General features: G+C 37.3%; 1 protein-coding gene and 1 long non-coding RNA gene across 18 annotated transcripts in view; one reads left to right on the forward strand and one right to left on the reverse strand.

Moving 5' to 3' along the window:
- The window catches only part of LOC306670175, a 165812-nt gene that overhangs the window by 31340 nt on the left and 117396 nt on the right, over positions 1-17076 (forward strand). The gene's annotated exons all lie outside the window — the stretch shown is intronic.
- Positions 10724-17076, reverse strand: part of PDLIM5 (PDZ and LIM domain 5) — a 225055-nt gene continuing 218702 nt past the window's right edge. For all 17 annotated transcript variants that reach the window (XM_079154759.1, XM_079154748.1, XM_079154752.1 and 14 more), the window contains 2 exons: positions 15652-15767; positions 10724-14095 (listed from right to left, as the gene is read on the reverse strand). In XM_079154759.1, the coding sequence (XP_079010885.1) occupies positions 14006-14095; positions 15652-15767 (206 nt within the window). In that variant the 3' untranslated portion in view covers positions 10724-14005. The remainder of the gene's footprint in view (positions 14096-15651; positions 15768-17076) is intronic.

Raw genomic sequence — 17076 nt, forward strand, 5'->3', positions numbered from 1 at the left:
CTTATTTATTGTACTCCATTCACCACCTGACATTCTTTTTCTTCAGTTGCTAGTTTATCATCTCTCTCCTGACTGCAATGTGAAGCTGAGCAGGTTAGAGACTCCTGCTTGGTTTGCTGCTTGATCCCCAGTGGCTAAAATGGTGCCTGGCAAAGTCTAGGCCCTCCAATACATCTTTGTTTAATAAACGAACATGTGAAAGGTGACTAAGGCATCAGCAACATGTGTGGATCATATCCACTCACTTCCCCTTGTGGAAATGCATTCTGGAGTGAGAGTTAATGTCTTGCTCTTGGGAAGAGATGATAGCTTTATGGAAATGATGGTCTTATCCGTTCCAAGTAGAAGAATATGGGCCACTTTGTTACCCAACATCTCTCATGGAAGGATTAATAAAATAAATTCCTTCAAGAATGTAGAGCTTGGAGATTTCTCTAGAGTAACACTTATTTACATCTTATAAAATTGACTGTGCAGAATGCATAACACTTTGCTGCCAGGAAAATAATACTGCTGTAGTAACTAAATCACGGAAAGTGTGTGTGTGCACATGCAGGAGGCAGTTCTGATTTAAATTACCTGTGATTTTGCACTTGTTATTTACACTTTGTGTTGATAGTAGCATACATGCATTCTCGACCTCTTTAATATGTTGCATGGAATTAGAAGAAACGCCATTTTACTGTTCCTTAGACCTAGACCCTAAAATTGCTTCTGAGCCCTAAGAGATGGAGGAAACTAAAAAATAGAACCAAATATCATTGTATTAGAAAAAAAAAAAAAAAAAAATGGAGAGTCGTCTCCCAGAGCATGGGCAGACAGAGAGGGTGAAGTGGGAAATTAAAGGAGATGGACGACCGTGGATGGAAGAGGAAGAACATTGCACTCACTAAACAGCGCCCTGGAATCTCCATTACTCTGCCGAGTGCAGCATTCACGCTGGCCTCTGTCCAAGGAGGTTTAGTGGGAAAAGTATTAACGCCTGCAAGGTGGTCCCACAGCGGGGTCCCTCAGGACAGAGGTTCCAGTATAGCTGGGGAAAGCAGGAGGAGCAGGCTGATTCCAGGACCACGAAGTCTGCTGCTAAGTGACAAGGCACTATATCATATAACCAACTGTGGCTTTCGAATGGGAGATGGTGGAGGAATGATTGAAACCCATAGGTCCCACAGATGAACGTGGAATGAGTGAGCAGGGCTGTCCTGGGGGAGCATAATCTACATACCAGAACAGGCACAGGTTTGTTTAGGTCTAAGCCATGGCAACAAATTTTAGCTTTGCAGTACTCAGAACAGCTGTATGGCAGGGGCCTCGGCAAGGAAGGCCAGCCATGGGGTTCCTGGACTCCCCACTCTAGGCCCTGTTGTATTATATCTTCAAACAGCACCTAAGTGTTAAACCTTCAGTTCATTTGCACAGCACAGCTAAGAAAACAAAGCAACTCCAGACCTCCCCATGTGGCTGCAGACAACCTTTCCTCTTACCTCCCCCTCCCAGAGGGAGGCAGTTTTCAGTAGTTTACAAGGGGAAAAAATCAGCTTGTTAGTTTTAAGGAGGGAAAGAACTGAAGGAATGGACTGTGATTTAAAACAAAAACCCAAACAACTATTCTTTAGGTGAAGCCAGAGTCCTGAGTGGAATTTGCATGGACTTGCTGGAAACGGCACATGTCTAGGATCCCCCCACAGGCAGGTTCATGTTAGACTGGAAGAAATTTCGGAGGCCTTCCAGCTAAGCAAGTTACACATCTTGTCCCTGAGAACCCATGGGATCCACAGTTCCTTTGGCAGTTTTGCAAGTTAGAAATAACTTTGGCTAAAAAATTAAGACATTGAAGTGCCCAGGGCTTACCTCTTGCCTGCTTTACATGTTGTGTTCTGAAGAGGATGTTTTCAGGAAAGAATCACTAAAATAAAGGTATGGTCCAAATTCGTTAAGTGCCTATTCCAGGGTCAGAGAAATAGTTAGTGACCCACAGAATCCGTGATGCCTGGCTCAGTGCATGCTCTCAGTTTCAGAAAGGCAAATGTATTGGGCCATGAAGTTTATTGTTCAAGGTTAAGGAAATTAACACTACTAATCCTGAATGGTAAAAAAGAAAAACAAAACAAAACCCTACCATTTGAGATTTAACCTAATTCCAAACTCAGGGTGGGGCTCACATCCATTGCTAGCATTTAGTGCTCTGGCTCAGTCAATACCTGGTGCCAAATCTGGTGAATCTGCTCCACTCTTCACCAGCACTGGAGAATCCTGAAAAAACTGGTGAAAAAAACTTACATAATTCCTGGAGCAGATAAGACTTTTTTCTATGAATCTACTTTTCAGAAATCTAAGCATGATTCTCTGATTTTTAGACACAAGATGAGGAATGTGTTAGCCTCTACCTATAAGCTATAAGGAAGTCCTCTCACGTTTTGTTTCATGATGTCTAAACCAGAGAATCCTTTTGGAAGATGTGCTCTGTGGATTAGATGCTTCAGCCAGCCAGGAGCTTGCTATAAATGCAAACGATTGGCCCTGCTCCACCGCTACTGGAGTGGGGGTCTCGGGAGGTGAGGCCCAAGCATATCCTCGATCAAGACCTCAGCACATCTGTTCACACCTTAAGGTGAGAAGCAGTGGTTAGAGACAGATGCTTCTCATGAGTGGGCCCCAGATTGGCAGGATCAGTTTCACCTGGGAACCTGTCAGAGATGAACATTTTCATCCTGCTCCAGAACTACTACACCAAAACTCTGAGAGTGGGCCAATTGTGTTAAGATGCCCTCCAGAAGATTCTGATGTACTCTAAAGCTTGAGAAACATTGAGGTAAAATGTGAAGATAGGCAACACTCAAGATGTTCACCCTTAATTGTATTATGTAGAATAGGTATTGTTGAAATAAAGGGGTTCCTGACCAACAGTATTTCAAAACACAGTTACATCAGTTACTTTACAACTTCTATTTTTCATGCAAAGACGACTCACTTAGCTTAAATATTCATTATGAGTCTCTGAGATAGCTGATGGTAATCCTCAAATTTATGTAGGATCATTTAAAATTTAAAGGACAGCTGCCCATTCACATATTCCATGGTATGTCTCATTTCCTGAACAAATGAGTAGCAATTTGAATTTGTTTTATGAGTAGTACTTCTGCTGTCTCCTAGAAAAGAGGGATGGGTAGGTTGTTTGGAGCTCAGGTAGGTCTAGTATCTCATTTAAGTGTCATAACAATTCTCCAAAACACAGGAGCTCTATCCTCTCAGAAGACCTAGGGACACATTAGTGAGAAAATGCAGGCTCAATCAAGTTCTGTAGCTTTTCCAAGGTCAGAAATTTCATAAATGAGGGAATGCCAGTTAAAGAAGTTGACCTAGTGTGCAATTGCCCGGGATACTGGTCTGTGAGGAACTCTAAAACATCACTAGAAATGTGGGGAGGTAGAAATGTAATCTACTAGAGTGGTTGTTATCATTTGGATCTGGAATGTCCCCCAGTGCCTCATGTGTTAGACAATGTAGCAATGATCAGGGGTGAAAATGATTGGATTACAGGGGCTCTCACCTTACCAGTGGATGAATCAATTTGATGGATTAATAATTTGAATGGACTAACTGGGAGGTGGTTTAAAACTGTAAGACAGGTGGGAAATGACTGGGAAAGTAGGCCACTGGGGGCATGGCCTTGGGATCTATATCTGTCCCTGTCCCTGGCCTCTTCCTCTCTCCCTTTTTACTTCCAGGCTGCCATGAGCTTTCCTTCACAATACCCTTCCACCATGATGTTTCTGTCTTGAAGCTGCTGACTAGGGGCTGAACCTCTGGAACCATGAGTCAAAATAAACCTTAATCTTTTAAAAGCTAACACAAGATTCTTGCAGAAAGAACACCATCGGGTCTGATGGGAGACTTTGATAAGCAGTTTAGAGGCAGGAATTGAAACTCCCAAGGGAGATTTCAGAAAACAGTGGACAACTCCTGGATAAGGGCTGCTCTGCTGAGTTTAGGGCAGTGCTAAGTGGCTCAGGGCATTTAAAGAGGTCCACCTCTGAGTTCATTTATTCTGTACTTCTTCCTTCCTCACAAAAAAGTGCTCAGTTTCCCACACTATATAAATGTTGAATAATCCTCTTAAAAAAGGAACACTACTGGTTTGGAGGTGATTTATATTATTAATCTTCATCAGTTTAAGCTGGGTGTAATCAAAATCAGTAGCCAATGTTTCTGTTCTTCATAAGCAAGGTCTTCCCTCTTCAAGCACTTGGCATGTATATTTATATATAATTATTATATTCAGTTATTATTGGTTAATGAGTCCACCTTGACAATAGTTTTGGTTGGTTTTGAGACAACTGTAGTTCTTGATATTATTCCAGTGGCTCCCTGCCATATTGGAGTGAGGGTGAAATTTATTAGTATTTATTACAGTCTTTTCAAGAGATTCTTGAGTGGTTTTCTTTTTCTTTAAAAATTTGGAATAAACAACCCTTTTCAGAACACTTCGTTACCGCTTGGAACTCAAGCAGTCACTCTAGCTTAAGTCCTAGATCTCAAAGGAGAGTCAAGTCACACAGGCTTCGGAAGTCTGATAGTATAATAGATGTAATGGACATCAAAAATGGACTTTATTCTGTCACTTTTGTTCAAACCAGGTTAAGGGCCTACACTCTTTAAGATTTCAGTCACAGCAGTCCATTCACATATTTGTCTCCTTTTCTGAACGAAGGATTAGAAGCTTGAATGTAAGAAGCAGGTGTGAGCACTCTCAGCAGGTCAAATCCTTAACACCACCCAGACAAGTCTGTAATTTCTGGGCATGGTCCATGGCATGCGTGAATTTTGTTTCAATATGTTTTCCATAGCGATAGCTTAGAAAGTCACACAGCCATATCCTCCCCAGGCTTCAACTCCTAGTGGCACAAGTATTTGTCGATGATTGAAAGGTCACGCAAAACAGATGTGAGGGCAGTTGGATTTTCCAGCTATGCTTCAGTGGACTTAGCAGTGGTGCCTGTCATTACTAAATAACAAAGAGATTTTATTTCAATTGCATAAAACCAGGAATCTTCGGCAATGTTGTCTGTATAATTAGACATCTATGTAGTTTCTCTCCACTCTTGCTGAGGTCTTACCTTGTTCCACCTTTCAGTCTTCAGACTCACAGCTGGGATCTAAATTCATCACACTGAAAAGGTAGCATTACTGGGTGTCAAACCACTCTGACCGATTTTCCAACATCTTATAACTAGGTCTTGGGAGCTGCGTGTGTGGAAGTAATTTTAATTGCATTTCCTACAGTTTTCTAATTAGTTTAATAATCACATTTGGTGTTACCCACACTTCAAACCAACTTTCTCTCATTATTCCTGTTTTTTTTTTTTTTTAATATATATATACCCACAGCGTATGTACTGTGAAATGGAGTGAAAACACAAAGAACAGCAAATGGCACATTGCAGAGAAGACTATCACATCACAAATACCCTCAAAGAACAGATGGCCCAATTGCAAACCACCCAAATATTGACATCTGTGTGGCAGGCAACTGCACACGCCAGAGATGCAGTCCTTAGGTTCCACATATTCTACCAAAACTATTCCTAACACCATCCTTTACTAACTGAATATATTGGAATTATCCCTTATTAATAAGAGGAATTCAAAGGAAATATGGAGAAAATAATATATTTTATCTCTAGTCTATCAGAAAGTCCAAGTGTCACATTTGCCAGATTAGAGCTGCTTTTAGAAAATTACATCTCTGAGTTTCGATTTTCTCATGTCTAAGATGTGAATTAAAAATCCACGATCAGTTTCTCCAATTGTGAGTCTGCAGTGTGCTTGTGTACCCCAGTGTGACAGATAACGTACCACACAAATTACAAAGACTAACAAATGCAAGTTGTTATTATAGATCTGATTGGCTTGATCCTTTTATGTTTTAGTGTATTGTAAACTTGTCGATCTCCTGGCTGAATATGAAAGTGATTAATTTTCCTATATGATAGGGGTGGAGGTTTACACAGAACAACTTCTGTAAACTAAAATCCTAATTAAGTCTACACCATAGCACCCTGAATGTGCCCCATCTCCTACGAAATCCCAATTAAATAACATAAAGTTTCAACTAAGAATATTTTACTCACTTACCTGTAGCACAAGTATTCAAGTAAGAAAATTAACTCATTAAAAGAATGACTTTGGTTATACCCTAGTATATATCCAGCTGAGTCTCTTAAATATTTAGAACTATACAGTTATAATGGATGATGAATGGGTAAACCTTGGAAAACACAATCAGTACAACATTATGTTTATGTTGTATACTGAAAGTATATTATAAAAGGACTTTTGAAATAAAAAAATAATTTCTTGACTTTTGAACTCACCAAGAATATATGGTGATGTTCTGCATAATGGGGATTTTATTTAGCCAAGAATCTAAAGTTTTAATTTGTATCCAAGTGTGTCAATTATTAATTTATTGATTTTCCATTCCCAATTCACTGTTCACCCTTCAGTACCTGCTCTGTGATATCAGACTAGACTCTTTTTTTAGTACTGGGGATTGAACCCACAGGCACTTAACCACTGAGCCACATCCCCACCCCCTTTTATATTTTATTTAGAGACAGGGCCTTGCCAAGTTGCTCAGGGCCTGGCTAAGTTGCTGAGGCTGGCTTTGAACTTTTGATCCTCCTGCCTCAGCCTCCTGGGTCCCTGGGATTATAGGCACGCGTCACTGTGCCAGTCTAGACTACACAAGAATTTCTCTTTCACAGTGGTCAATGGGTGTTTTGTCAGATGAGAGAGACAAAAGAATATTATAGGAGGGGATTCTTTTTCTGGTTGCCCGTGCTGCATTTTGCTGTTCTGTGTGGTCCATCATGCTGTATGTGTTTGGAGTCATCTGGTGGTTCTTTCCCCCAGCTGTGTGTGCAAAGTGCACAGTCCCTCAGAAATTTTGCATCCCTAGCCTGGGTTTGATCAGCACCTTGCTGTGCCCTCTTGCTACAAGTGCTGTATATTCCAGACCAGCACTCAGAGCAGCATCCCCACTTCTTCTGTGCACCTGGCCATGAGCTCTGGCTTGCCTGCAGTTCAGAGCTGTTTCCTTGTGTTCAGCTACTGAGAGCAAGATCTGGCTTCAGCAACCTGGCATTCAGTGGGCTGACAACCACTTTCTCCAAGGTCTCACCCCTAGCCATGGGGAGAAGACCTGCTTCTGAGGTTGTCTTTGTTGTGTCTTTCCTCTCAGCTTTAGGTTACCTTTTAGAGTTTTCTTTATATTTTCATATTCAGCTGTCCTATCACAGCTTAATAAATCTTTATACTAAACTTCTCCTAAGTTATTATGTGATTTCTGTACTGACTGGACTCTGATTTCCTAGCCCTAATTTATGCTATTATAATCTATGTTGATATTGTTAAAGAGCATCAAGTACTTCCCAGATTTAGCAATAAGCAAACTATAATAGATTCCTATTGATTTGTATCTTTTTTTTTGGGGGGGTGGTGGAAGTACTGGGATCTCTTCAGTGCCTCTCAATCTGCTTGTTAAGTTCATTTTTATTCAAAGCATTTTTAATATTCAGCAGTAGCATAATAATTTAGGAGAGCAGAATGAAGATAAGTTTCAGGTGAGGAAGCCAGACTAATTTAATTTATATTTTAAAGTTCATACTTGAAAAGTTCCATGGGTTCTTTTGCTCTTGGTTTCAGTCAACTATGGAGGCCATTAAATTGTCAGGATTCTCAAGCAAATAGGGAAAGAGAAAGTTTTTGGGGCCAGATATCAATATTGGGTCACATGTAAGCCAACTTTTATTTATACAAAATGAATAATAGAGTAATGGAGTTACATTTACTTTCTCATTTTCTAAGAGAATGGTTGGGCATTTTACTGATACACTAAGGTCAAAAATTAAAGGACACACCTAAAGATATAGTCTCTACAACCAGTAGGGAAATAAGTGTGGAGGTTCTTTAGAAAGCTAAAAAATGGAATGACCTACCATATGCTCTAATTATACCATTTCCCAGTATTTATCCCCAAGAATTGAGGTCAGCATGTTTTAGAGATACAGGCATACCCATTTTTATGACAGTACAATTCACAAGAGCCAAGTTATAGAATCAGCATAGGTGTCTGTCAATAGATGAATGAATAAAGAAAATGTGGTACATATACTCAATGGGGTTTTATTCAGCCATGAGTGAATGAAATTATGTCATTTGCAGGAAAACACATGGGACTGGAGACCATATTTTGAGCAAAATAAGTCAGACTTGGAAAAGTTTTCTCCATATGTAAAACTAGAGGGGGAAAAAAAAAAGAAAACAGGAAAACAAAAACTAAACCCAAAATAGGATGCCATGAAAGTAGAAGGGAGACCATTAGGAAAGAGCAAGAGGGTCGGGGGAAGGAACAGGGGTGAGGCAGGTATTGGGGAATGAAATTTGTCAAATTATATTTTATGGATATAGAAATATACAATGAAAACTACCATTCTGTGTTATTTAATGTGCACCAATAAATACTTTAACCAAAGGAACAATCGAATTGAATAAATTAGAATAATAGCACCAGCCATGGGCTTTACAAGCAAAAGAAACAAAACAGGAAAAAACAAAAGAAAACAAACCCCGTTATATTTGAAGTAGGTGACAGTTTAGAATATGAAGATGAAAAACGAATCTGAAACTCAATTAGGAAACTTTGGATAGAAAGACAGAAACCGTCCTTTGAAACACGGATGCATAAAAGACTGGGCCAACTGATTCATAGGCCTGGCAGAGAAGTCTTTTTCTTTGGGAATAATATTTGCTATAATTGAGAAATTATACTCTGTGAATTCTAAATTGTTTTATTTTTCTCCCTGAGGTCAGTGATCAGTGGTTTTCTGACATGAAAATGTTTTATTCTTCCACGTTCAACAACCACTCCAAGCTCTATTGTGTGTGATTACATGCAGTTACAGACAGGGAGAAAAAAAAACCCCGCCTTCTTGGCAAGTGTTCATCTAGTGGCTCTCCAGTGCTCTGCCATTAGTGCCGATCACTAAGTGCACCTCGCTCTCTCCAACTCCATGTTCAAGGTGTACAGGCCACACCTTTCCTATTAATCATTGATGTAATCTTGCCACCAACTCAGCTTTTAAGTGAGGGAACCAAGAGTACTATATCATACCAGATAAAATGGATCATTCTGAATTCTCTTCATAAAATGAAGTTTGGGAATCAGATGCTTCACATTAATATATATATATATCCTTATGACAAACACACAGGTAACTTTTGGGCTTGGTGCTTACTGAGTTAAATCTTCTCATTCGTAGCCTAAGACCCATCTATCTGAGACTCTTGTTAGGTAGCCATGTGTCCAGCTACTTTCCTCTGTTAAAATTTAAATACTGCACAGGAACCATTTTCCCTGTGAGGCTCCCACACTTGGGATGAAACCTTCTCTGTGGAATTTTGGCACCCTATTAATTAGTGGTTATGAGTGGGAGCTGCTCTCTCTCAGCAACTCCTATTCTGCCATCAGTCAAGTGTGATTCTGTAATAAATTTCCACGAGGCAAACTATTTCTGGTAATTCTCCCTAATTAACACCAGGCCTGCTAATAATACAGCAGTACCTATGTGTTTCTGATATAACCAAGATCTTGTCTGGGTAACTCAAAAAGGGAAGCCGCCAACCTAAATTAAGCTTTTGCTGGCAAAAGGATTTTATATGTAGTTCTGTAAGAAAACCTTTGATAATCTTATATTGAGGACATTTGACAAGAAAACACTGAACGACAGGGAGGCTTGCTCTGGTTTGAACACTGAATGGGGATTTATTGTGAACACACAGTTGAGTCGTAAGCCTATAAATCTTGCACTGGATTACTGTTTCTTAACGAAGGAATGACAGATCTCTTATTTTGTTGGTGCATTTTAATGTGCAATGACGTGATTGATAGAAACCAAACAGCAGCTATTAAAATGTCAGATGCAGACTTGATGCCCTTAAAAGTTTGGCTTCTGGAGTTTAATATACTGTGAGCAAATAGACTTGAATTTCTCTCTTATTTCCAATACACAGCTTGCAACAGAAACATTCCTCTTAACTTTATACAGTTGGAAAAAAAATCTTACTCAAGCCAATAAACAGAGCAGGACGTGGTGAGCTTGCCTACTTGTGCACAGTTTGCTAATGAGATCTGGATGTGACACACGAAGTAATGAACCCTGGTTAATGCACAATGTGAAAATGTAGATGAGAATTTACATTGTTTGATTACAATCTATGATAACAATATAATGCTTGATATGTTGTTATTCCAATAAATAATTTCAGCAATAAACATTAAAAATTTTTAAATTTATTTATGGTGCTGGGGATTCAACCCAGGGCCTTGTGCATGCCAGGCAAGCATGCTATCAGTGAGCCAGCTACACTCCCAGCCCAGTAATAAACTTTTTTTTTTTAAAAAAAGACAGACTTATCTACAAATTTACAAACATTTATTGTGTACTTTATATATGCAAACTATAAAAATGGATAAAAGCAGAATAAATGTGACAGCACTTTCAAAAGTTCTGTTTCTGGGATATTTTGATTGGCAAATAAAAGAGGAATTCTTAAGGTAATTATTACATTTCATCCTATCCTGTGCATATAGAACATGATTTTTTCCCACCTGATATCTTAATAGAATCACTTACTATGCAAAAACAAAAACAAGGAGAGCTTTTCTATAACATTGCAGGCATTTATTTATCGAGTATGTGCACATAAAGGTATTACTATAATGATTATATTTCTCATGTGATTTTTTAATTAGAAAATGTATCCAAAAGCAAAACAGCAGGTATATACAAACTTAAAAACTTAAACAGAAGATAGAGATTATTATAGATAAGGCAAATTATACATTAAGAATTCAAATCAGATACCTTTTAACATTTGGGGGTGAGGGAGACAAATTGAGGCCAGGTTAAGATTTGTGTAAAACTACTCAGTATGATTCCCCTTCCCTTCAATGGGGCTGACTAAACTCCAAATGTCACAAAATATCAATATGTCTTTGGATTCACACTCAACAAGGGGAAGAAAGGATTTCCTATGAAACTGCTTCTAATCTAGCACTCCTTGAAAACTGTATGTTTTGTGAATAATTTTAAACATAAGGCTACACTAATATTTTGGAGATTTAAACTGTTATTTCTATTTGTTTTAATACTCTGACCAAATGAATAGGTTTTAGTTTTAAACTCTAAATTGTCAGCTATGGTGGTGCACACCTGTAATTCCAGCTACTTGGGAGGTTGAGGCCTGAAGACCTCAAGTTTGAGGCCAGTCTGAATGAGAACCCCGTCTCAGAATAAAAACAAAAAGGGCTGCGGATCTATTTCAGAGGCAGAGTGCTGACTTGGCATGCACAAGGCCCTGGGTTTGATCCCTAGCACAACTTGGAAAACAAACAAACAAACCCCAAACAAAACTCTAAATATAACCTTAATCAATAGGAATACCCATGTTACTATAACCTAAAGCAGAGGGGATCATTTTTAGATTGCTACTTTGGTGGGCAATATTCATCCCTTCCAAGTCTGGAGAATCTAAACCCATCACTAAAATTTTTAAAGTGGGAGATTAAAGTAGAGGAGATTTTGAGTCATGTACTATGATTTTCATCTGTGTTTTACCAAGTATATCAATTTAAAATATACATCTAGGGAGATGAAAAGTCAATGCTCTACAGGAAAGAAGTAATAATAAAGATGCTACTGACACAGAATATTTATAGTCAGAAAAATAAATACTCAAAAGAGCTCACCGGAAGAATAAAGTGCTCAGCCAGTTATTAGAAAATTGATGCTGGTGAATTAAACACAGCGTTCCCCATTGTAAAACACAGAGATTCTTCTGGGTTATGGGCAATATTTATTTCACAGAATTAACTGTTTTAGGAACAGATAAAAAGCTCTGTGACACCACAGACAGAGCACAAAAATAAAATGATATTTAGGAAGCAACACTACCTTTCTAGGGATTAAAATTTGGAGAAAGGAAACATTATGCTCCATGAAGAATATGCAGAAAGTCTAAAGATACCCTCAAAGATATCTTTGTAAGAAATCCAGGTCAAATACAATTCTTTGAAGAAAACACTCCAATGCTTTTCACTTATAAAATACTATCTTGGCAAACAATCTATAAAGGCAAAACTAAACAACAAAAAAACTCCATCAAATCAAAACCACCTACTTTGTATTGTATAAAGCAAAAAGACTGAATGTTAAGATATGTAAGGATGCACATTAGCTGGCAAGTCACACAAAGGTGACTTCAGCAGCAATGAGATCTAATGCACAATTCAACTCCAGCACTTCATCTCAGAAGCTTTCCCCGTCCCTACAAGATGCAGGGTGAGGAGGTAGTCTGGCGGAGCTACTGGGGAAGTATTCAGTTTGCCACTTGTGTCACCCCCTCCTATTCTTTTATCCCCAGTTAATTATTATCTGCATATAATATAAATCTGCTAGACCATAAATTAGCAGCTTTCAGGACAGATGCCTTGAAAGTTCTTAGGGAGGTTAAACAAATAGTGTAGCCTAAAACCTCCACTATAACAAACATACACACAATAGAAGTGAAGGCCTTAGTGAGTGATGGGGCAGGAAGGACTTGGGGACTTTGTCTGGACTTTAAAAGCACCTTGCCTCAAACAGATTTAAATTATAACTCAGTGGGATCATAGGCTTTCACCCATTCTAGAAACAAAGAAAAAACAGAGAGAAAAACTATCGAATGCCATAATCTGTTTTCTCACTGGGCAAATATCAACTGGGACCCACAGTTTCACAATTGTTTCTCTGTTTCCATGTGGTGTCCACATAATTCTTCACCCAAATGGGGAAAACCAAATAAGAGGCCAATCTGAGTAATTAATCACCTCCCCCTCCTATGCTACCAAGTCTCTGTGAATAAAAGCTTTCCAAACTTTGTGATTGCATTTGGAAGTAGTTCATTTCTTATTGAGAGAAAAACCACACACACACAAAATCTAGAGTTTACTATAATCCCAAACCAATTCTAATTTATAATTCAGTGAAACAAAACAAAACAAAAATTTCTGCAAAAACGGCTCTCAAAACTTCAGTCAGCAGCACAACTCTGAAAGGGAGCAGTTTGCTTTTTAAGGTTCAATCTTCTCAGTTGCCATAATTCCTAACCACAGTCTTTCCTATGTTTTCTCTTTAAAGAAAGCAAACTGTTAGAGCCCAAAGTTTTTTATGCTCTTTATCTCACTATGAGGGAAGGGAAACTTCCGGGTTTGGCTAATGTGGGTGATAAAGCATACACAATAAGTAGAAATAGTCACATTTTAATAAAAGGAAAGAATTTGAGATTTTATAAGTGATATGGCAGCTTTTTGGAAGGGGGTAAGAAAAGAATGGTTTGATACATTTGATCAAAAATATCACTGGCTTTTCCTACTGTTTAATAACAAACAAACAAACAAAAAGTACACCGTTTTTCTTAAACTGATACCTCCTACTGATAAAGTTCTGTTTAAACTCTCATGCACTGTTTTAAAGATAAACAGTAGTTTTAAAAAAAGATTCTCTTATTAATAAAGTTTTCGGCAATTTCATTGCCTTTCACTATCTTAACTATGAAACAAGGAAAGAAAGTATAATTATTTCAGCATAGAGATTGTAGTTATTAATCTAAAATGTAATTCTTTGCTAATTTACTCAAAGATGAATTTAATAGTCAACCAGGAAATTGATTTTTATAAAGGTTATTTTATGGGCAGAAAAAGTAATAACAAATGCCAAACCGTCTCTTTACTTTATGAAGCCAAATATTTCCTCATAGAATTAGTTTTTAATGCTGGAATTTATCCCTTCAGGGCCACTATTATTTTTCAAAACTCCAAATAAATATTAAATCTAAAAATTAATTGGTAATTTCAATTTTCCTCTTTCTCTTCGAATTTCTTCTTTCCCTGAACTGCTGACTTTCAAAAATTCATAGAATGTGCATGTTTCTTGCAAAGAGGCTTGTCCTTCTTGGAGAAAAACGTCTGACCTTCCAAACTTTCACAACAGACCTGAAAAAGAAGTATTGGTTGAAAGACTATCATTATTTTAATTAAGCATGACAGAGAAGGGGGAAGTGACTTTTTCCCCCAATGGGATAATATGACAAAGCACTTCAGATGGTTGTGTTAGACACTCTGACATTTCATGATTACTATGACATTTCATGTAATCTTTGAAAGGCACTGAAGAATGACTTTTTTCTTGGAATGTATTCTAATTTATTTAAATCACTGATCATTACTTTTTTTATTGAACGGGAAATACTTGTTCTAATAAAATAATTAACATGTAAAGAGGCCACATTAAATATATTTTCTCTCCTCAAATTAATTCTAATCAATGATTTAAATCTGTTACCTGCTGAAAGAGAACTAAAGCATTCAAACAGAAAACACAACTCAACTGCTTTCCCAAACATGCCTGAGCCCAACTTTAGTCTCTCCTCCAAAACACATATAATTGAGATGTTCTTAAAATACACTCTTTTAATTTCATTTCTTTAGTGAAATCACCAATTCATGAAATAATTTTTAAAATATTTTTGTTTGCAGTACTGGGGATTGAATTTAGAAACTCACACATTGCTAGACAAGAGCTCTACCACTAAGCTATATTCCCAGCCCAAATTAATAAATTTCTTTGTTTCTCATAGTGAAAACCCTAGTCAATATCTGCCTGATGGCTGATTATATCATCACGTCTTGCCTCTCCTCCTGCCTTGGTTAATTACAATGCTCATGAGCAGCTCCACCAGAGAATACAAGACAAATCTTCTAGAAATTGTTATTTTATAGACTTCATGAAGTCAAACAGATGAATGAGGTAAACAAGAAAGAGTTCAAAGGCAATGTTTGGGGAAATCATCTGAATTTAATTGACATTACTTTTTTCCCTTCATAACAATGAGTACTGGACACTATTAGCTATATTAAATCTAATAAAATAACCAAACATTGGAAGAGAGCACCTTTATTGAACATTCACTTTCTAAATACAAAAAATATATATTTTAGGTGGATGTTAACTCTATGTAGCCAAATAATTAAAAATAAAACCAAAAATATTAAAATATCAATGAAATTGATAAGTATTTTATTGAATGTTTATTATAGTCTCAAAAAGAATGTTTATAAGCAATTGCTAAGGAAGGAAATGAATTAGCACATAGTTTATTACCAGTGTTAATTCAATAGATTTTTATAATTGTTTATTTCTATTTTAAGGAGTACCGAATGTTTCTAGAACGTACTAAAAATATCCAATAAAATAAAGTTTAAGAAAAAACAGACTCTTACTGTTTTAAGAAATACATAGCTTCTCCTTATGGGCAAAAATATATTAAAAATAGTATTTTCTCTAAAGGTAAAGATCTTACTCTATACCAAATAACTTCAAGATGTCCCCAAATTTTAATTAATAAACAACTTTTAAAAATCATTGTAAAAATATTTTTTTCTTTAGGTTTGAAGGACTGAACGATACCAGAGCTATTATTTCCTTTAAGTGCTTAGGCTAGAACTGACTGTACCGTACCACTTTAATTAGGAGCTTAGAGTTTACTTACTGAGCATACAAAGCAAGTGTCATGCCAGGTATAGCCCAGAGCTTCCAGGAACATGTCACCAGCTTCTATGGGAAATTCGCATCCACGGCATATAGTACCAAAAAGGGCATAATAATCTGTATTGGGGTGAGGGAGAGACATCATTTAAATGTGATGAAGCTTTAGATTGATAGTTCATAGAAAACAGCAACAAAACTGAGGTTAAATGAGATCTTGAAGTTAAAGATACTAGTAAGTAGAAAAATTTGATACTAGTAAATAGAAAAATTTCAGGAGATGGCATAATATTTGGCTTGAAATACACATTTAGCACTTTTCAGGTTTCTCTTGGTAAACATTAAAACAATTTAGCATTCTTTCTTTTATTTCTGAATATCACACTTCTCAATCCCCTCCAGCTATTTAAATGCCCAAATACATAAAAGGAAGAATATAATTCTAATAAATTATCAGTAGCCTTCACTGTTTCAAAAAAATACAAGAGGGGCTGGGGTTGTGGCTCAGTGGTTGAGTGCTTGCCTAGCACATGTGAGGCACTCGATCCTCAGCATCACATACAAAAATAAACAAACAAAATGAAGGTATTGTGTCCATCTACAACTAATTTTTTTTTTTAGATTCAAGAGAACTTCTAATAACTAGCAACAGTGAGACTAATTAATATAAATTCTGAATAAATTTCCATAGGGTATCTGACTTGGTAAGGGCCGTAAGTTATAGAAAACTTCCATGAACAAAGGCCTTGACTAAGCTTCTAGCTAGACTGTATCACAATACTAGCACCATTACTCTCACTACATCTTTCTTTCAATTTTATGACTTCATGTTGAAGATCCTCAGCCAGACACCACCATTTACCTGGCACAGATTTGTTATAAAATACTAATAGGATTTCTTTCTGAAGAAACCATTTTGATATTTCTCAAATTAGAATGTTATCAGCACTTTTATTTCCTTTTATGCAGCTACTCACACCACCATGTTGACTCATGGTTCACCTTTTGGCCTCTGCCACTAGTCAATTCAACCTGAGCTGTAGGGGAAGTAGGCTAAGACCTGCAACTAGATTCACTTTTCTGAGTGATCTTCAATACACCTTGGCACCCATGTTCAGCACATATCTATAGGCATTGTTCTAGGTAGTGGCAGAGATATAGTGGTGAAGAAGACGGTTGGGGCTCTCTCCTCATGCAACTTCGATGTTCTCACTGGGAACAGAATGTTATCCTTTTTTGAATTTGAAAGATAAATGATAACAAAACAAAATGTTTTCGGATCATGAAAAGTGCCCTCAAGGAAAGAAAATAGTGTCATGATACAGAATAATTAGTGTAGGGGGTACATTACATTATATAGGAGGTTTAGGAAAGACTTCTCAGGGGAGGCAGTAGTTATGAAAAGACTTGAAAACTGAGGCACTATCAC

The sequence above is a fragment of the Sciurus vulgaris genome, assembly GCF_902686455.1.
Source record: "Sciurus vulgaris genome assembly, chromosome: 9".
NCBI lineage: Eukaryota > Metazoa > Chordata > Mammalia > Rodentia > Sciuridae > Sciurus > Sciurus vulgaris.